General features: G+C 39.4%; 3 protein-coding genes across 3 annotated transcripts; 2 read left to right on the top strand and 1 right to left on the bottom strand.

The window, feature by feature from the left end:
- Positions 1–332: 332 nt before the first annotated feature.
- Positions 333–21199, bottom strand: LOC113666796 (uncharacterized). Its single transcript, XM_089193728.1, has 10 exons — positions 20312–21199; positions 18468–19060; positions 17667–17922; positions 16646–16844; positions 15630–15873; positions 13830–13970; positions 12594–12797; positions 12127–12279; positions 1663–1902; positions 333–1251 (listed from the first exon to the last, which is right to left on the bottom strand). Exons 1-10 carry the CDS (start codon positions 21085–21087, stop codon positions 959–961), a joined length of 3099 nt encoding a protein of 1032 aa, XP_089049854.1. The 5' UTR covers positions 21088–21199; the 3' UTR covers positions 333–958.
- LOC149033949 (uncharacterized) lies at positions 5405–8189 on the top strand. The gene has a single exon (XM_089193731.1). The coding sequence runs from the start codon at positions 5738–5740 to the stop codon at positions 7148–7150; it is 1413 nt and encodes a 470-aa protein (XP_089049857.1). The 5' UTR covers positions 5405–5737; the 3' UTR covers positions 7151–8189.
- LOC149033948 (uncharacterized) lies at positions 8471–12102 on the top strand. Its single transcript, XM_089193730.1, has one exon. The coding sequence runs from the start codon at positions 10233–10235 to the stop codon at positions 11781–11783; it is 1551 nt and encodes a 516-aa protein (XP_089049856.1). The 5' UTR covers positions 8471–10232; the 3' UTR covers positions 11784–12102.
- Positions 21200–21341: the final 142 nt, after the last annotated feature.

Here is a 21341-nt window from a genome sequence, read left to right as displayed (position 1 = left end):
ATATAAACTGTTGGACATATACTCAGTTTTCTCCACCACTCCTTCCCAGATTTTGCGCAAGGAACAAGGCGAGAGGGAACGTCAAGGGACTGGGCTGAGGATGACTGGTTCCGCACCAGCCCGCAAACTTGAAATCGCGAAAAAGGTCGCACCAGGAAGCTAAAGGGAAACGTAGAAAATTTTCCCTGTGCGTTTAGCTAAAAGATTATTTAATATATACCAGTGTCAGTAGTTTTCAATTCACACTGTGACATGTGGATATCAGTCATAGAATCCAGAGTCTAGAACCCACAGCAAAGTTAGCATCAGCAAACAAAGAAAAAAAATCACCTCTCAATGACAAAATGCAAAGCGCATTTTTTTTATTTTGCATTTGTGATTACACAATGGTTGAACGCTTGCTTCCGTCCGCAATGGCCTCGGTCCTGAATTCAAACTGCCTCACTCTCGAAATGAGGTTAAACGCTTGCTTTCGTCCGCTATGGCCTCGATCCTAAATTTAAACTGCCTCACTTTAGAAATGAGGCCAAGTGCCAACAAATTACTTGCGAAAATGACTTTTTTATAATAATACTTATATAGCACCAATATCAATATTGCTTTTTTTGCCTTGATAATAAAAACCAGTGTTCATATCAGAGGCTCCAGCTTCGTTTTAAAACGGGAGCTTGTGTCATGCATGGGTTGAATATGTTGCTTGGTTCTCATCTATGCATCAAAGTATTTCCGCTAAGTTCTTCAAAGCACAACACTCAATACTCAATTCTTTCCCAGACGAAGATTCACTTGGTGGACGTCTTAGTACAGAATTCTATTTGTTTATATATTTAATCACCCACTGTAATCGCACATTCCTTAATAGGCCTCACTTAGGATCAGGAGATTGCGTGACACAAGAGTGACCAACGATTTTGAAGAAGGCGTGACACACGTACATCTTATCGGCCTCTCTCGCAGATCAACAAACACATGACGATATCTCTCTTCCAAAACCCCAGTGGTTGTTCCAAAATCCAGTGCAAAGGTAGCCACCGGGCCCATGAGAACGGAACATCGGACCGGTTATAACGTAATCAGGAACCATATTTGAAAACGGCGATCTTGTCATCGGTGGAATCGTGGGCGTGGCCAGGCTCACGGCGTCTCGAATGCCATCAATGGAGTTTCCAGTAATAATTAATGCCAGGCGAGAGCCAGCGTGTGGTGCCAGGAAAACCGCGCCGGTCTGGGGAGAGGAGAATGTACAACGACCTGTCGGGCAAAAGATGTTTTAAAAAAAGCGTCAAGTATCTTCCTTTTGAGGTTGTATTCCTTCTTTCTCGAAGCTTTGAAGTGCATATCACGTAGAGGAAGGAATATGTAGGGGACACGGTGACCAAGTGATAATCGGGTTCGAATCTGGATTGAGGGGTCTGGGTTCGACATCTTGGGGAAAGTCATTTTACCCCCTCCACCCAGGAGCATAAATGGATACGACGAGCTGGGAGGGGGGGGGGGGAAGGAGGAAAAGGAGGGTAACCCTTCGTTGCACTAGCATCCCATTCAATGGAAGTGGCTTTGTCCGTTGTTGCTCTGGTATTGTGGGCTGCTTGATTAATAACACGTCTAAGATGATGTACGGCTCTGCATTCAATTTGTCAAGAAATTTCCTGTAATACTTACCCAAAACCAGAGTGTTACTCTCGTACTTCAAGGGAACTTTCTCGTGAAATTGTTTAATCCAAGAATTTTCTTGAGGACTTCCAACGAGTATCAAGTTATACTGTTCAGCGGTTTCCTCGTTTAAGTCAGTATCAGAAACGACTGGCACCCAGGCGTCAGACGTTAAAAAGAAGAGGTTCGCTATATACACTGCAAACTGCCTCAAGGTTGTGGTAATGTGATTCGCTTGAGATGAGGTACCTGAATAAGAGGAAGCGAAAAATTAAAGGCACTGACTAAATATGTTAGTGCAGCGTACGACGAATCATTAGTGAATTTTGAGGGATTATGGCACTTCAAGTAAAGCATAGCTTTATTCCTCGGTTAAAAACCAAGAGCTGTATATTTTGTTCTATCTGTGCGCAGCAAAAACATGTAGGTATATTTTAGGAATTTGGTTAAGCAACTAAAGCGTTGTTTCCGTGAGTGGGAAGGTAAGGACATTGTATCTTTGTTAAAGAGGAGAGCATTGTATAGTTAGTACAGAACTTTCTAAAAACAACAACAACATAAAAACGATAAACTAACTGAAAAATAGCAAGTGCGCTTTCAACAGTTCTCTTGAGTGCCACCTGACTCTATTCACTGTGTTTATAGCGTCAGAAACAACTGCTAGTACTTTCTACCAAAAAAGGTAAAATAACAGTTTTGTATGGTACAATAACATCACAGTAGAAAGAACAAACATAAAAAGAGCAATAATGATACATTGTAAACTGTCAGAGGTTATTTTACATCACACAGGTGAATGATGCTTTTCACACGCGTTGACTGGATCGGGAGCGATTAGCAATAACAATTCGCCTCCAAGCAGCCGAAGAGAAAAAATGACGCGTCAAAAATTTAATTTCCGACCATTTTTGGCATATCTACAGAAATAAACTATTTTTTTCGACGTCTGTCGTCCGAAGTGCGTGGAGCCGAATAGAGGCGGATATTTCAGTACCGAGCTGCGAAAATATTAGGAGGTGTTCAACGATTGAAAGAGCAACCAGATACACTTGAAACGTCTCACACGACCAAATAAGGTCACGTCGTCAGATAAGAAAACCTGAACCGCAAATATTTCCTAGAAATTGTTACATGACGCCAGACAGATCAAAATAACTTTTCACAGAGAGAGATAAAACTCGTTAAATTTCAACAATCTCCACTTCCAGGAATTTCGTTTGTCATTCTTCTCTACTTTTTCCTCTGTTGTATGACAATCTCTCAAGGTTACATTCCTTAGAATCAACTGTTTTCTCCAGTATTAGATATTCAAATCCTGTCCCATATTGTGACGTAGCATTGCTGGGAAACAGCATTAGTAGATTATCTATCATGCTTTCCTTTAAGCAACTATGCTCCTTGATTCAAATTAAATGAAAACGTATTTCATTTTAAATTCCAGCCAGTTCATGACCCCATAGAGATCAACACAAAGAGAAGTTGATCCAGCTTGTCTCGTGACTAACCCATGGCTCGCCCGTAGATTCCTATCGAGCTTAAGCAAATAAAACAATTTGATAAAATGTATCCCGCATATCGGAGAAACTTTGGCAATATTGTTGCCTCTCGCAACTCTTGAGCAAAATTCAAACCTTAGTGTAACGATGCAGTAACATTCATCATAAATGTTCACCTTTCAATACGCAGTTTAATTGCGATAACATATTTAAGCGTTTTTTGGCTCTATATTTCTGTGAAAACGACTCATTTTAAATCGACCAATCACTTTTCGAGAGTCAAACAAGGGGATTACTCCTCAGAGACCGGTTGTAAACAAAAGAGCGTTGAGACAGCAGATCTGTATTTTCAAGCTAAAGGCAGCGAAAAGAAACGTTAGTAATAGATGAGCGATAAACAACGATTGCGAACGGTTAAGAAACTCCTAAAATAGCAACGTAGTTTTCATTTTTGATATTTACTGACTTTACTTTCCAGAGGTATCCAATGACCATGTATGTCAATTCGCATTGTCTCTATGATGGAACCCTCTACGGTTCACTGACTTTCTTTTTCTAGGAAACTGAATCATTTTTAGTTTGAAGCTACACTGGTTTGCAGATTTAATGAATGTAACCGAAGAAGTTACAATTCATAGACCCAACGTTTCGACACTCCTGTCTAGTGCCTTCATCAGGGGTGATCTGAACGCTGCAACAAGAGGTCCTTTTATATGATCACTAATTAGCGGCCTTTTTTCTGACGAGGTGTAAATAGGCGTCAGGAAGCAGACCGCCATCGTCACGATTTAAAGGAGCGTGGGCGGAGTTAATGTGCCAAGCCTCCAAACAAAGGCGCTGGTGGTAACGCCGATTAGTAGTGATAATTTTAGAATTATCCCACCCAACTGCATGGTTGGTTAGGCAAGTATGCTCCGATAAAGCTGAATTTTCCTTTTTGCAAAGAAAAACCGCTTTTTGGTGCTCTTTTAACCGTGTACCAAACTGGCGTTTGGTCTGTCCGATGTATTCGTTATTACAGTCATTGCAAGGAATAGAATAAATGGCGTCGGTTCGTTGTTCTTTCGTGACAGGATCCTTAGGTTTGGCGAAAATATGCCCCAAAGTCTGAAAAGGTTTTTGAGCAACTTTAACGTTGTGGCTATTCAAAATTCTCTTGATGGGTTCAGTAACACCCTGTATGTAAGGAATAACAGCAAAACCAGTCGCTGGTTCTCTTTCATCAAGAGCGTTACTATTTGTAACTGGTTTTTGGCAGTTACGGAGAAAAGTTTTTGTATAGCCATTTGCCTTTAGGACATTGGAAACATATTTCCTCTCCTCAGCCTTCGAATCGAGTGATGATGGTAGACAATCAGCCCTCCTAAGTAAAGTTTTGGCTACAGACTTTTTATGGCAAATAGGATGGTGAGAATCGAAAGCGAGGTATTTGTCGGTGTGGGTGGGTTTACGATAGACACTTGTCTCTAAATTACCCTGAACCCCTCTAGACACATTTAAATCAAGAAAGGGCAAATGTCTATCCTTTTCACGTTCAAGGGTGAATTGGATCGACGGCTCTACTGAATTCAAATGCAACAAGAGGCGCTCCGCTTTACTTTACTTAGGAGGGCTGATTGTCTACCATCATCACTCGATTCGAAGGCTGAGGAGAGGAAATATGTTTCCAATGTCCTAAAGGCAAATGGCTATACAAAAACTTTTCTCCGTAACTGCCAAAAACCAGTTACAAATAGTAACGCTCTTGATGAAAGAGAACCAGCGACTGGTTTTGCTGTTATTCCTTACATACAGGGTGTTACTGAACCCATCAAGAGAATTTTGAATAGCCACAACGTTAAAGTTGCTCAAAAACCTTTTCAGACTTTGGGGCATATTTTCGCCAAACCTAAGGATCCTGTCACGAAAGAACAACGAACCGACGCCATTTATTCTATTCCTTGCAATGACTGTGATAACGAATACATCGGACAGACCAAACGCCAGTTTGGTACACGGTTAAAAGAGCACCAAAAAGCGGTTTTTCTTTGCAAAAAGGAAAATTCAGCTTTATCGGAGCATACTTGCCTAACCAACCATGCAATTGGGTGGGATAATTCTAAAATTATCACTACTAATCGGCGTTACCACCAGCGCCTTTGTTTGGAGGCTTGGCACATTAACTCCGCCCACGCTCCTTTAAATCGTGACGATGGCGGTCTGCTTCCTGACGCCTATTTACACCTCGTCAGAAAAAAGGCCGCTAATTAGTGATCATATAAAAGGACCTCTTGTTGCAGCGTTCAGATCACCCCTGATGAAGGCACTAGACAGGAGTGTCGAAACGTTGGGTCTATGAATTGTAACTTCTTCGGTTACATTCATTAAATCTGCAAACCAGTGTAGCTTCAAACTATGTCTGATTGTCCACCTGGTTGCCGTGTGAACTTTAATATATTTTGAATCATTTTTATTCGACCAATTACGTCTCGCGAGTGGAAAAGGGGGGTTTCCCTTCAAACAAACTACAAAACAAAAGAACTCTACCAAATAACGCAACGTATTTGTATTTACAGCTGGATAGAAAAGAGCTAAAAGAATCGCTAATAATGTTGCAAAGACTCATTCCAAAGGGAACGCAGACTGATGAAGAGGAAAATTTCACATTCAATCCGCATGAAACAACAGAAGCCCCACAAGATGGTAGGATTTATACGCTGCTGCATCCTCTTGCAGTTTGGTATTTCGTCTTTACAGGACAGTGGTTTGACCCAGTACGCCTTTTTCTTGAATCTAAACTGAACTTGACACCATCAGCGACTAAACTTTGTCGTTTCCTGTACGCTGCGTGGCAAGCCATAGTGGTTCTATTCATATGGGCTTTCTTCGTGTACTCCATGGGTTTTATGGGGTTGCGAACTTTGAAAGAAGTCGACTGGCTGTGTCCGCTAACAGACATCAAGAATATGGCTTATGGCTTTAGCTGGATCGTGAATCATCACACAGGTCTGATATTTTTCCTGATGGGAAACTTTGAGGATCTCCTAAAAAGGTTGACCATTACTGAAAAAGATGTCAGACGAAGATACTTGTCCAGTCCCATCCTCAAGTTTGTTGTGACGTCCTTTCTGTTTCTTTTCGTCCTGCCACTCGGATTACACGTTACGCAGATGTTGATTCCTGGTGTCATCCCCGTAGAGCCAAAGATCAGAAATGGAAGTATCTCAGTTACAAATGAGTCCTTTCCACATCCTCAAGTTGTTTTGGATGGAGTGTTCTTCATCGTGCACCGTGCATTCGCTCTACCAGTGTTCTACGCGTTCCTGAGCCTGCTCTTCTTTCTCAACTGCGAAGTAAATAAGTTTACAGAAGAGCTAAAAGATCGCAATTATCTTCGCGAACACCAAGCTAGGAAATGTGCCATACGGATGAGAAATCTCATCAGAGATACAGAGAAAGCGTTTCAAGTTTTCTTGACCCTGTACATCGTTATGCTCTTGTTGACGACAGCCCTGGAAATATTCTCCATCGTGGAGAAAGTGGAAACTGTCATAACCGTGAACAATACGGTCGAGCACTTTATCCCTGCAAGCGCTGCAACGAGCAGTCTGAAAACGATGGATACAAATACCATCACAGCCATCCCTCACAGATTGACCGGCAAACACTCCTTCCCGCACGTTTTCGTGCTCGTGAACCGGGGCAATCAATCTTTACCGGGAACAGGGGGTTACGGAGGCAGAACGCTCTTCTCGTCAGTTCATGCCAAGACTGTGATCGATCAGTATAGGATGAAGACATCAGAGATCCTCATCACCGCTGTTCTTGACATCACCCAAAACGTGGTCTTGTACGCCATCCCACTGTACCAGATGCATGCTCTCAAGAGATGCCTAGAGGAGGTTGTGGAGATGGTGCAAGACAGCGATTATGATCACCAAGATGCCAACATGAAAATCTTCCACACGCGGCAAGACAAAAAAGATTTTAAAAATTTCTTCAAGGATACATGCATCTCCTGAATTCGTGTGCTCGGTAAAGAGGTCAGTTTTCTGTGGACCCTGGTGCTAACCTTCATGGGTCCTTTTGTTGTGGTTGTTGCAAACTTGATGTTCAAACATATACATGTTGAAACACCTCTGAATTAGCATAAAAACAAGCAAAAAGAGGTACCCATTTCTTTGAACAGCAGCCATAGTTAAAGCAGTTGAAAAATAGTGAACCCTGACAACAATTTGCAGGATATAAGACCATGGGCGAGCGTCAAGGAAGCTTGTCACATTACATTAGGGCAGTTAAGAAAGAAAAAACTATTCGTTGGGATCTCACACAACACTTCTCCGTTTCCATACCCGTTTTTGGGGAGAGTTTTGTGACATCCCAAAGGAGAATGGGACCGAAAGCTGATCCCGTTGCTAAGCAACGTTTCTTTGCAAAATTAAGTTGAAATTAAAAGAAAGAAAACACGTAAGTTTTGTACAAAAAACCGTAATATTTGCAAACCCATGGGAAAAATTGTAAATACTGCAAATAATGTAAATAATGTAATGTATGTACTTTCAATCTCGACGATAGGTGCATAAGGTGATTTAAGATCAATCCACTCCAAAACAATGTGGTTCACAGAGTTAAGACCTTTTACAACCTAACATCAGTATGCATATTCTCCATACTGTTCTCTATACATTTTCTAAGGTGCTGACAAAGAGAATTTGTTTAACAATTAAGAGTTTCTTCAGTTGGTGATCATTTCTTTTATTCTTCTGACCTTAATGTGTGGTTCAGGGTTGATATTGTAGGGAGAAATTAGATGCTAATCACTCTTAGGAGTCAAAAGATTAACAGAGGAAACTTTATAGTGAAAAAAACGATCTGCTTTCCTATAATTGTAGCGTACGCTAATAGAGATTTCATTCTTTGCAGGATGTAATGCATCTCAAAAGTTTTCCAATGGTTTATCACATACTACAAAAAGTGTAAAAAATGTCTTTACAATTAACTTTTAAAAGAATAGATCAAGTTTTAAATCGAATACAATTATTCTTAATAAAATACTGCTTTGTGGAATAATTGGCCATTTTGTGTTCTAACCTGTGACTATCGAAAAAATGTCCCTTAGCAATCCGTGCGGCTGGGCCCCTATTGGCAGGGCCTCTAACGAGTTCGCACTCACAAGCCATACATGAACAAATCATTTTAACTAATTAAATTTTGTTTTAATGGGAGGGTGGGTGCGCACTCTGTACCTTTGGTAAAGGTTGGGACAGTGTATAGCTAGTAAAGTACTTTAAAATCGTTCAAAAAAAAAAAAACAATAATAATAATGATAACCACAACAACACTAAACAAATGATAACACTGATAACAAAAAAGTACATAACAAGCTTCGTCGTTCTTTCTAATCAGTTTTCCATTCGTTAGCTCTATTGCCATAAAACTAGTACTAGTATATTCGTGTTGAATAAATACAACAAAAGTTTGCTATGGTTAAATAACATTAAAAAATAAACAAAGAACATAAAAAGACTAGAGATAATATTATCTGATAAATATTACACAGTGTTCACCCTTTACCCCCTAACATCAGTATGTATATTCTCCATACTGTTCTCTATACATTTCCTAAGGTGCTGACAAGGAGAATTTATTTAACAATCAAGAGCTTCTTTAGCTGGTGATCATGTCCTTTATTCTCGTTATCTTAATGTTTGATACAGGAGTGATATTGTTGGGAGAAATTACATGTAGTCATTCTTAGAGGTAAAACGGTTGAAAGGAGCACACGGATTACAAACGGCCGACAAGCAAGATCTAACTATGTTATGCAAAATGCACAATATCTCGCAAATTTTCCATTAGTTTAATTGAACTCGTTACACAACGCCACACAGAAAGAAAATGCATCAGTCAGCATTTCTTAATTGACTCCTTTATCGAAATTTCGTTTGTCAGTCTTCTTTTTTTTGTGTAATTCCGTTTATTTGTTTGTTTGACAGTTTGCCAAGTTTACATTTCCGAGAATTAATCTCAGTCTTTTTCACTGTAAGATACTCAAATATTGAACGATGAGGTGCGATTCTGCTAATTGGGCAACCGAATATGTAAAAATATAGGAAAAAACCAGTAACGAATGTATCTATCGTGCTTTACTTCCTTTAGCAAGTATGCTACTTGATTCACAATTCATGAAAATGCATTTCATTTTGATGTTCAGCCAGTTCATGACCTCGTAAAGATCAACACAAAGAGATATTGATCCAGCTTCTCTCGTGACTATCCTGTGACTTACACGCGCCCATCAATCAAACTTATAAGTCACGAGAAAATACAACAATTACCTTGACAATTCACGAAAATGCATTTCATTTTGATGTTCAGCCAGTTCATGACCTCGGAAAGATCAACACAAAGAGATATTGATCCAGCTTCTCTCGTGACTATCCTGTGACTTACCATCAATCAAACTTATAAGTCACGAGAAAATACAGCAATTACCTTGACAATTCATGCAAATGCATTTCATTTTGATGTTCAGCCAGTTCATGACCTCGGAAAGATCAACACAAAGAGATATTGATCCAGCTTCTCTCGTGACTATCCTGTGACTTACCATCAATCAAACTTATAAGTCACGAGAAAATACAGCAATTACCTTGACAATTCATGCAAATGCATTTCATTTTGATGTTCAGCCAGTTCATGACCTCGGAAAGATCAACACAAAGAGAAGTTGATCCAGCGTGTCTCTCATGTATTCATTCAGTTTCGATAGATGAGCAATAAACAACGATAGCGAACGGTTAAGAAACTCCTAAAATAGCAACGTAGTTTTCATTTTTGATATTAACCGACTTTACTTTCCAGAGACGTCCACTGACCATGTATGTCAATACGCATTGTCTCTATGAAGGGACCTTCTACGGTTCACTGACTTTCTTTTTCTAAGAAAACGAATCATTTTTTACTCGACCAATTACGTCTCGCGAGTGGAAAAGGGGGGTTTCCCTTGAAACAAACTGCGCGGAACAAAAGAATTCTATTGTCTTAATAAAGCAATATATTTGTATTTACAGCCGGATAGAAAAGAGCTAAAAGAACGCTATAATGGAGAATCTCCTTGAAGGAGAAAATCAGGGGTATATAGATGAGGATACAAATTTTAACCTCGATCCGCGTAGTATAGCCCAAACAGAAGAAGCCGCACAGGATAATAACAATCATACGCTGCTGCATCCTTTTGTTGTTTGGTATTTCGTCGCTACAGGGCAGTGGTTTGAGCCAGTTCGCCTTTACCTTGAATCTAAACTGAATTGGACACCATCGACGACTAATGTTTGTCGTTTCCTGTACGCTGCGTGGCAAGCCATAGTGGTTGTATTTATGTGGGCTTTCTTCGTGTACTCCATGGGTTTTATGGGGTTGCGAACTTTGCAAGAGGTCGACTGGCTGTGTCCGCTAACAGACATCAAGAATATGGCTTATGGCTTTAGCTGGATCGTGAATCATCACACAGGTCTGATATTTTTCCTGATGGGAAACTTTGAGGAACTCCTGAAGAAGCTGACCATCACCAAAGAAGATGTCAGACAAAGAGCCTCGTCCAGTTCCATCTTACCGTTTGTCGTTGCGTCCTTTCTATTTCTTTTCAGCCTACCACTCGGATTACACGTTTCGCAAATGTTGATTCCTGAACTCAACCCCGTGGAACCAAAGATCCAACATGGAAATATCTCACTGAATAAAAATGAGACCTTTCCACCTCCTCAAGTTGTTTTGGATGGAGTGTTCTTCATCGTGCACCGTGCATTCGCTCTACCAGTGTTCTACGCGTTCCTGAGCCTGCTGTTCTTTCTCAACTGCGAAGTATACAATTTTAGAAGAAGGCTAGAAACTCGCCATTATCCTAAAGAAGAATTGGCCAGGAATCAAGCTAAAAGGATTAGAAATCTCATCAGAGATACAGAGAAAGCGTTTGAAGTATTCTTGGCCCTGTACATCACAATGCTCCTGTTGGCGACATCCTTGGAGATTTTCTCCATCGTGGAAAAAGTCGAAACTGTTATAACCAAGAACGAAACAACGTATTACATAGCCGCAAGCTCAACAACGACCAATCTACAAACCCTGGGCCTCAGTGGAGATATCATTAAAGCCATTCCTCACAGATTGACCGGCAAACACTCCTACCCGTATGTTTTCGTGCTTATTAACCAGGGCAATCAATCCTTCCCGAATACAGGAAATGGATTGTCCAGCTCACTAACTCCTGGTACCAAGATTGTGATCGATCAGTATAGAATAAAGACAACAGAGATCGTCATCACCGCTGTTCTTGACGTCACCCAAAACGTGGTCTTGTACGCCATCCCACTGTGCAAGATGTCTGCTCTCAAGAGGTGCCTGGAAGAGATTGTAGAGCTGGTGCAGGACAGTGATTATGGTGACCAAGAAACCAATACGAAAATCTTCGACACACGCCAAGACAAAGAAGATTTCAAAGCTTACTTCAAAGATTCATGTTCCTCCGGAATTCGTGTGCTCGGTAAAGAGGTCAGTTTTCTCTGGACTCTGGTGCTAACCTTCTTTGGTCCTTTTGCTGTGGTTGTTGTAAACTTGATGTTCAAACATATACATGTTGAGACTCCTTGGCATTAGCAAAAGAGTATTCATTTTTTGAATGGCTCCTTCATAGCCGTTCATGTCTAAACTCCTTTGCATGAGCATAGAAAGGCAGGCAAAAAGGGTACCCATTTCTTTGAACAGTTGTCATAGTTTAATCAGATGAAAAAATACAGAGAACCCAGAGAAAATTACGTTGAAAATTACATGTTATGGGGTAAAATGGAGCTTATACTGGATTTGTTATTTTGTCTTTTTCGGTAGGAATCACTTTTATAATAAGTAGCGACAACAAAGTTTTCTACAGTTGTTTATAAGTAAACAATATTATGCATTAAAATACTGCTTTAGAAAATGGTTTGCTATGATATGTGCTCACCTGTAACTATAAGAAAAGGTCCCTCGGCAACCCTCCTGGCAGGACCCATATTGGCTGGGCCTCTCACAATTTTGGACTCAAACATTGTATCGTGACAGGACTCCCATGAGTTAACATCAGATTTGCACAGAGAAATAACACATTCTTGGCCAGCTGTGCAGTACAGGAAAGAAAAAAAGAAAACAGTCACATAAGATTCTAAGCTTGGCCAAAAGAAAGGGCCTAGATTTGTGGCTCTTCACATATAAATCTAAAGGCTTCAGTTACGACGAAAAAAAGGGCTAAGCACAAGAACGATTTGCAATACTGCAAGAACTTTTAATGCACTTAGAGGGTAAAGTGTCTCCACATAGAACACAATACCCTAGCCTGGCTAGAGCTAGAACCCAGACCTCTTGATTTTAAAGTCTACCTCACTAAACACAGGACCAACAATTTATCCAAATGCATCAATTGAATCAACTTACCTTGATATTTCATACCACTGACCACAGTTCCGTCGACCTCAACTGATCTTTTATGCCATGACACAGGAGATATGGAGGGCTCTTTAAGGCAGATCCTTGCTACATTTACAGTGGTCAGGACAACCAAATTTGAACTGAAGAAAATTTCAATTGAACTTTTACGGAAAGGAATAATCTGTTGCATAACACGCACACCTCTCAAACCTGGAAGATGAGCAAAAAGCATATAATCCCATTATTTAATACCATGTACCATTGTTCAAGGTCATTTTTTCAATTGTGAGGGTAAATGAAATAATAATCCCCCTGTGGGGCTTCAAAGGATTCCAGAGGGGTGTTGTCAAGGGGGACTAATGTAAGGGAGGGGCTTATCTGAGGGGAGGGATCATTGGAAAAGGAGAACAGTGTAAAAACTAATAGCTCTAAAGTAAGGGGGTTAGTAGAGAGGGGGGCTTGATAGAAACTTGAAGTCCTAGATTATGGGCATTGATAGAGAGGGTTTTTTTTTAAAACTTGAAGCCCCAGACTAAGAGTGTTATTAAAGAGTGTTATTAAATGAGGGAGGAGGGAGAGGTGTTGGAAGAAACTTGTAGCTCTATCCTAAGGGGGGTTATTAAAGGGGAAGACTTGGTAGAAATATGTAGCTCTTAATACTAAAGAGGTTATGAGAGAAGAAGCTTTGGAAGAAAGTTGACACCCCAGACTATGGGATTATTAAAAGGAGGAGGGGAGGACTTGGTAGAAACTTGTAGCCCTAGACTTAGGGGGTTATTATGAGGGGCAGGGGCTTAGTAGAAGGAGGAGGCTTGGTAGAAACTTGTAGCTGCAGACTAAGGCAGGTTAATATGAGGGGAGGGGGCTTGGTAGAAACGTGAAGTTCCAGACTAAGGGGGGTTATTAGAAGGGGGAGGGCTTAGTAGATACTTGTAGCTCCAGACCAAGGAGGTTGTTAGAGAGGAAGCTTTTTAAATCAATTTGTAGCTTTTCAATAAGATGATCATCAGAGAGGGGGCTTATTAGAAACTTGAAGCTATAAACAGGGGGGTGGGTAATCAAAGAGGGGATTGTTAGAAGCTTGAACCTCTACACAAGGAGCTTATTAGAGAAAACGGCTCATCAGAGAGGGAGGGTAATGAGAATTTACCATGAATCTAATCAACAATTAAAAGACTGAGAACTTTCAATCTTTAGCCTTGGAAAGCAATACTTCTAAAATGATATACTTCAGCTTCTAACCTGTGTTTGCAACTGGGTTATACACAGTAAGCTGAAACTTCCCATTTCCTGCAGTGTTTCGATCTGTTGTTTGGGCAGAAAAGGATTTGTATTTCTCTGTTGTATCAGCTGAGCTGCAATCTCCATCTTTCTCACAGTGACCTCAATGAAAAAAGTAGAACAATTTAATAAAGTAATTGTTATGTTTTTGATGTGCATCAAAATAACTTGAAGTCTACCTCAAGCCCAATAGTATAGCCCAATCAAATAAAAAATTAATTTGAATACTATTAAATAAATAAAGCAAACAATCACTCGACAAAAAACTGGTTCAAAACATTTTCCATTTATTTAGCTTTGATTAATATTATTACTTTGATATTACGAACAAGAAGTGATTTTGAAAAGCATTTCACTATAAAAAATTGCGATAAAACATTTCTTAAAATCATTTCAAGATTAAAAAAAAATTGCTAAAAAGCGACGACGTTTCGACGTTAGCTGAACGTCATTATCAAGTCAAAATAAGTTAGTGATTTTTGGTCTATAAATACTAAAAAAAAAAACAACAATAGCCGATTAAAAAATTGTAACGTGAGAAAATATCAAACAAAGAGTTTCGCACGTATGGAGTCCGTCTGAATATTTAAATTGGGCTTAAGTTTCTTGATGAAGAGCATTTCAAATACTAAGCAATCAAATTTGCTCTGGCACTTTCTTAAAACCAAGAATTGGCTTTCTCTCAAAAGGTTGTTGTTACCATGAGCTTCTAAGAAATGTCTACCGATTGCCGAATTTTTGTGCTCAGCAATGCGTTGATGAAGGTGTCGGGCTGTATACCCGACATAATCTGCATCGCACAGATCACATGAAAAATTGTAAACAACACTCTGCTTATTAACAATTGACGGCTTGATTTCTTTGGGTCTGAGGTCTTGCCCCAATTTCTTGCTCACGAAAACTGGTTGCAAAGTAGGGCCAATCTTATGGCTAAGATCGAGTAACCGCTTACGAACCGCATTAGCGGCCACTTGATCTTTAAAAGGAAGACTAATTCTTACTGTGCTACTATCATCATTGTTTCTTTCCGCTTTGTTCGCTGAGGAATTTAGAAAAAGAAACTTTTTGAGAGCAGAATCAATAACACTCATTGGATAGTCAAGGCGACTAAATATAGAGCGCAACTTGGCACATTCTGCATTGAAAGCCTCTGTTGTAGACGTGCCTATTCCTTGTCGTCTACAACAGAGGCTTTCAATGCAGAATGTGCCAAGTTGCGCTCTATATTTAGTCGCCTTGTTTACAATTTTTCATGTGATCTGTGCGATGCAGATTATGTCGGGTATACAGCCCGACACCTTCATCAACTCATTGCTGAGCACAAAAATTCGGCAATCGGTAGACATTTCTTAGAAGCTCATGGTAACAACAACCTTTTGAGAGAAAGCCAATTCATGGTTTTAAGAAAGTGCCAGAGCAAATTTGATTGCTTAGTATTTGAAATGCTCTTCATCAAGAAACTTAAGCCCAATTTAAATATTCAGACGGACTCCATACGTGCGAAACTCTTTGTTTGATATTTTCTCACGTTACAATTTTTTAATCAGCTATTGTTTTTTTTGTTCAGTATTTATAGACCAAAAATCACTAACTTATTTTGACTTGATAATGACGTTCAGCTAACGTCGAAACGTCGTCGCTTTTTAGCAATTTTTTTTTAATCTTGAAATGATTTTAAGAAATGTTTTATCGCAATTTTTTATAGTGAAATACGTTGATATTGTCAAAAGAAAAAAAAAACCTCAAATTGAAATTTCTAACTTGCAACAGGAGAGATGACAGCAGCATTCTTTGCATGGTCAACAGCAAATTTTCTTATGACTGGATCATTCACGACGCCTCCATCATTTGTCTTGTATGTATCCCACCACCAGTGTTCTTTGTCTGCTATCTCAGAGTACGTGACATTGGTCCTCTGTTCCCGCAAAAGACGGAACATGCGACGTGTGAAATAAGGATGCACTGTCCTATCAGCTGCTCCAATCCTTATCACAACTGGCACTCCCTGGAAATCAAATTGGGATGTTATCTTCCTTTACTCCTGAATCATACAGTACTTGCCAAAAAACTACAAGTTGGAGTGACTCAGTAGCAGTAGTTCTATGAAGCACTCTTCACTATACTGTCTCAGTGAAGTGGCTTGCATCTAATTTCTCTGTACAATATCACCCCTGAATCACAGATTAAGGTCATGAGAATAAAGGAAATGATCAATCACCAATATAAATGGTTCTTGGTTGTGAAACAAATTCTCCCTTTCAGCACCTTAGGAAATGTTTGGAGAACAGTCTGGGGAATATGCTGATGCATAAGTTGATGTTAGGGCATAAACAGTTAAGTCTGTGAATTAAAAACTCTAGTGTGTGACCATTCAAATGAAGCTACTTAACATTCTTTTGATGTGGTACTGTTTATTATGCTGCACAAGGTGGATCTAACTTTGAAACTGTGGATAAAATCCTTGGGTGCATGTAACAATTCAATTATAAGTTACTTAATATACAAAGTACTCCCAAGTTGTACTGTTTATTTATACTGTACAAGATGGTTCTAAAATTTATGTCTATGGATGAAACCCAAAAATGTGACCACTCATTGACAAACAATTAGGCTACTGGGCAGTTCTTTCATGTGGTACCATTTAATATGCTTTACAATATGGTTCTTATTGGTAATTTTGTGTTATAAATTTTTTGTTTGAGATCATTTAATTGATTTAAGGCTAGAGAGCCATACCATTAGACCCAAATGAGAGACGCTGAAAACTGGAAACTTACATGTAAATTTGTTACATGCTTATCAGCATCATTTTCTGCAGTACAAGCCTCTAGTATACTCTTCACTGAAGGAGAGGTGTGACTTGTGCTGATGTCATGATGGAAGAACAAGTTGGAGTCTCCATAATCTTCTTTCTTGATCCAACCAGCTGCCGAAACTAAGGCCAGGGCATTGTCTGGATAGTGGGTACCAAGCTGCCTGATGTGAAAAAAAAGTGGAGAAGAGGGAACTCAGTGGCCTTGTTGAAGTTTATAGCTGATAGCCACAGCTTGCAGTTTATCCAAGTATTCCTGTAGCATAGAGCAGCTAGGGGTAGTCTGTGAGTACTCCTTGTTCCAATAACACAAAGCTTTGTCAAATTGTTACTATTCTTGTTGTTTATGTTTGTCTTGATCATTTGATTACTAATTGCTGACCAGAAGCGAATGTAGAATGTAAGCCCAGAGTGACAGAGATTGGCAGTGGAAAATGATGTCCAAACAATAGGAGTACGTTTCATACAATTTTACACGAATGGGTTTATTGTAATTTTTGAAGAGCATGTGCTTGTCAGTTTTTAGAGAAAAACCTTGTTAAATCCAGTGAAGGGAATATAAAATCATACGGAAATGTAAACCTTTAAGTGCGGTTTGTTTGCATGTGGTGGATGGGAAGTTGGAAACTAGTCAGATTGTGTTGTGGAGCAGAAACTGAGGACTTCACAACAGCTTCTTGGAGTACTTTGTTACTAGTTCCATATTGATCTGCTTGTCTATAACAGGTAAACCCAGTAGTTAGTCAAATTCACCTGAGAAAAATTTCTGATTCTGGTTGTACCCCAGGGTGCAGGAGACGCTAGGGACAAAAAAACTAAAGAGCACCATGCAATGACCCTGGCCACTGAAAACTCAAAACTAACCCTTTCACTTTTACAGTCCAGCATGGTAACACAACGGCCATTGCACCTCCCACAACCCCTTGATAGGATCTAAAATTTATCCCTTATCTCCACAAGTATTTCACAATTGCTAAACGTCCTACCATGCTCCATGTCCACCCATGGAATGCCCTGCAAACACAACTTGGTTTGCATCAGCTTGAGGTCCAATCCATGGAGCATCTTTTGTGAGCTTGGCTAATCTTCTAAGGGCCATCATGGCTGTAAGCTCTCCAGGCCCCTCCCAGTTATGAGCCCCATGTCTGGTGGGTGCCACAAGCCACAAATGGTCAACACCAAACACCCACTTCCCCTTCTCCATGCGTTTGTAGCTGTCAGCCTGATTTTGTGGAGGCACAGCTGCAAGAGGAAGGTGAATAACTACTTCAACTTGCTATATTTCTTGGCTGATTTGAGCCATAATGTGAAGAAAAATCCCCAATCTTTCAAAAATCCCTAGATCCAACCCTAAAATTATCTTAGTCAGAGTATTTACTCAGACCTCTTGATCCTGAGTCCAGAATATTAGACATTTGAACAATTAATTCTATATAACAACTGCATCACTAAGTGGAGGCTGAGTGCCTGAAACATCCAAGAGCTTCCACTATTGGCAGCCAGCTCCTAGATGGAGATTTCTTCCACAGCTGGCAAATCCTGGCAACCCAGTCATGAGCTCCCACACAGGAAAGGGAAACAGGCACCTGTCACAGTGAATAAACAGTGGAAAGAGGGAGAGAAGGGTTGGGGAAAACTGCCTGGATGAAGAGCTCCCACTCCTCACAACACTGCAAGTTCATGCTCAAAGCACATGCAAGAATGCACCAAACGAAGGGCAAATTGCATTTGACTGCATAAAATAGATCTTGCATTTAAACATTTAAACACTCTCTTTTTGCACCTACTTGTACCATGCAGAGTCAGCAGTGCAGGACAGACTCCTGAAGGGCAAGACACCAAGGGAACAATGGCTGCACCATGCTGAACTGAAGCATCATGGTCAAGAAATGTAAACAAAAATGATTGGCTTATTCTGCGGCATCTAAGATTTATTGTAATCTTCTGATCTTGTCCTTTATTGGTGCTAATTTTTAATAAAAGTTTTACATCAGAACAAGTGTCGTCATCCAAGTTATATTGCTTTCCATTTTTATATTCTAGAATGACTTTAATTAGTCGCACTTGCCCAGGAGCTATAGCAAAAGCTTTGTCCTCAGCTGTCAGCCTCACAGAAAACTGGGGATTCGAAGAAGATTCTTTCACTGTGGAAACTTTGGTCACTTTTAACCAATGAGAGCTATGTAAATTGTTAATGGGAATTGAGATAAATGTTGAGAAGAGCTTTCCATCAACAAGATCAGGTAAAAACGAAGGAGACAAAACTTGGAATGTTTGTTTTGTCTCTAAAAGTTTAATAGTATATGTGAATGCAATGGATCCCTTGGTCCTGAGACGAAGCTTTAGGGTATGTATTCCACGAGATAGTTTAATAGATGACCTACAGAAGGATGGAAGAGTGTCAGATCTCAGCCACATTAATTCAAAATTAAACCCACTTCTCAGACTAACTTTGAGTTAACCCTTTACCTTCCAAGATCTCACTAGTAATTCACCTTACTATCTGCCATATAGTTCTTGTGATGTTGGTTTGGAGAATTTGGTATTGGATCAACTAATAATCTCCTAATTAATATTTTTCTTTATTCTCATCACTTGTCTGCTTGATATTGTGTTGATATTGTAAGGAGAAATTCTGCCTTGGTCACTCATGGGAGTTAAAGGGTTAAAACTAGAGGAAAGCACACACTCAGAGTAAAATGTGGTAAGTAAAATTAAAACTGACATTACCATGTGGCACTGAAACTTCTACAGAGCTCTAAAATAACTTCCACTTTGTCTTGTCTAACTATAAAAATTATTTCTTTGGCAAAACAATGAAAAAGGAAGAATTTGTATGCTGAAAAATGGTAATACCATATTTATAAAGGACATTCAACTCTTTAACTCCCAGATTAAATTTGTAATTCTCTTTACTGTCAACCATACAATTTGTTTTGATGTTAGTTCAGAGAATTTAGTATTGGATCTACTAATTATCCCCAAATTGATATATTTCTTTATTCTCACCACTTGTCTGCTTGATATTGTATTGATATTGTAAGGAGAAATTCTGTCTTCATCACTCATGGGAGTTAAAGGGTTAACTTGAGATCTTAATACTTTGCTAATGATGGTTATGATGGTTATGATGGTGAAACAGTGTCTGCTTACAATAGTGATGATGGTGAAACGGAGTTTGTTTATGCTTAAAATCATTCTTAAGTCTTTTTTAAACGATTAAGAGCAGACTAAACCATTTAACCTCAACATCTATAAGCACATTCTCAAAACTGTTCTTCATTTATTTCATATACAGTTTTAACCCCTCGGAGTGACAAGTATCTAATTTCTCCTTACACTATCAACTTGAAGAAAACATTATGGTCACAAGAATAAAGGAAATGATCACCAACTAAAGAAGCTCTTGATTGTTAAACAAATTCTCCTTGTCAGCACCTTAAGAAATCTGTAAAGAACAGTAAGGAGAATATGCATACTGAAGTTAAGTGTAAAGGGTTAATAACCAGTTGCTATTTTAGTTAGTGATCATTTCCTTATTTCTCATGACCCTGATGCTAGTTCAACAGTGATGCTGTAAGGAGAATTTAGGGTTCACAATAACATAATAATAAAATACCAGCTGTCTCACCAAAACTGATCTCTTCTGTACACATCTCCTGTCAAGACAGAATCATCAATATATACAGTATGCACTCCAAGGCATTGCACCAGTACTGTGGCATCATCTTCATTGACAAAAAAATCTCCTAGGACCCATCCCTGCCATTCAGTTATTCCCATTGATTGTAAGGACATCACTAAATCATTCCAGTTTACAGGTGGTGCGACAGCTACCGGTTCGGTACCTGTTTTTTGATTGACTTCCATCCACTTTACCTCTCCTCCAGGCACCAGCTCCGAATACAGAAAAAATTTTTTATCCCATCTGTACTGCGAGATATTCTTGATCCCACCCCACTCCTCCACAGGATCTCCATCGACCTCTCCCTTGCCAATAACAAATGGTCCAATGAAGTGCCACTTCGGTATAAATTTTGACAATTTTCCCCCTCGCTTTAAAGCTTCCTTGAAGCATGTGTTCGCTGCTTTAGTGTTAGCTTGTAATTTCTGATATGACTCCCCAAGAACACTCCATAAAAAGGCATCATTTGACTCTTTCAAAGCCTTTATAAGGCAAGACATTAGCTGGTCAGTTGATTTCTTGGCTCTAAGTTTCATGATGTGATCTTTTTTGATGTTTTTGCAGGACACTTTCGACCATTGTTTACTTTCCTTTTCCAAGAAATCCCGCGACGACGACGACGAAGTTGAACTCTTTTTCGATTTCGAGCTCACAGAAAAATCAATAAAAGATATTACGTTTAAAAAAATAAACAATTGGGTCAAGTGGCTAATTAACCGCATTTTGAGTCGCTAAGTTAAAAGAAAAAAGAAGACAAAAATAACGCGTGGCGGGGAAATACACAGAGAACGTTGCATTTCGACAAGGCGTTACTTGTTTAGGTTATTCGTAACTACTGGAACTAGTAAACTTTTCCTTATGGGAGGGGAGGCACAGTTTAATAATTTTTTTTTTTTTCGAATTTAGGGCCTGATACGGCTTATTGTAAACGAATTACGCTGAATTTTTTTTATTCTGAAATTAAAAGTGATCTGTT

Source organism: Pocillopora damicornis, chromosome 14 (genome assembly GCF_964200805.1).
Source record: "Pocillopora damicornis chromosome 14, jaPocDami1.2, whole genome shotgun sequence".
Taxonomy (NCBI): domain Eukaryota; kingdom Metazoa; phylum Cnidaria; class Anthozoa; order Scleractinia; family Pocilloporidae; genus Pocillopora; species Pocillopora damicornis.
This window is presented reverse-complemented; position numbering and strand designations above follow the sequence as displayed.

Excerpts from the sequence above, each read along its gene's own strand:
- LOC149033949 (XM_089193731.1), top strand. The coding sequence starts at position 5,738 with ATGTTGCAAAGACTCATTCCAAAGGGAACGCAGACTGATGAAGAGGAA.
- LOC149033948 (XM_089193730.1), top strand. The coding sequence starts at position 10,233 with ATGGAGAATCTCCTTGAAGGAGAAAATCAGGGGTATATAGATGAGGAT.
- LOC113666796 (XM_089193728.1), bottom strand. The coding sequence starts at position 21,087 with ATGCGGTTAATTAGCCACTTGACCCAATTGTTTATTTTTTTAAACGTA. Across the intron at positions 19,061-20,311 it reads TACAGAAGAGATCAGTTTTG|GTCATCTATTAAACTATCTC; the intron begins GTGAGACAGCTG and ends ATCCTTCTGTAG. Across the intron at positions 16,845-17,666 it reads ATGGGTGGACATGGAGCATG|GCAGCTTGGTACCCACTATC; the intron begins GTAGGACGTTTA and ends TTTTCACATCAG.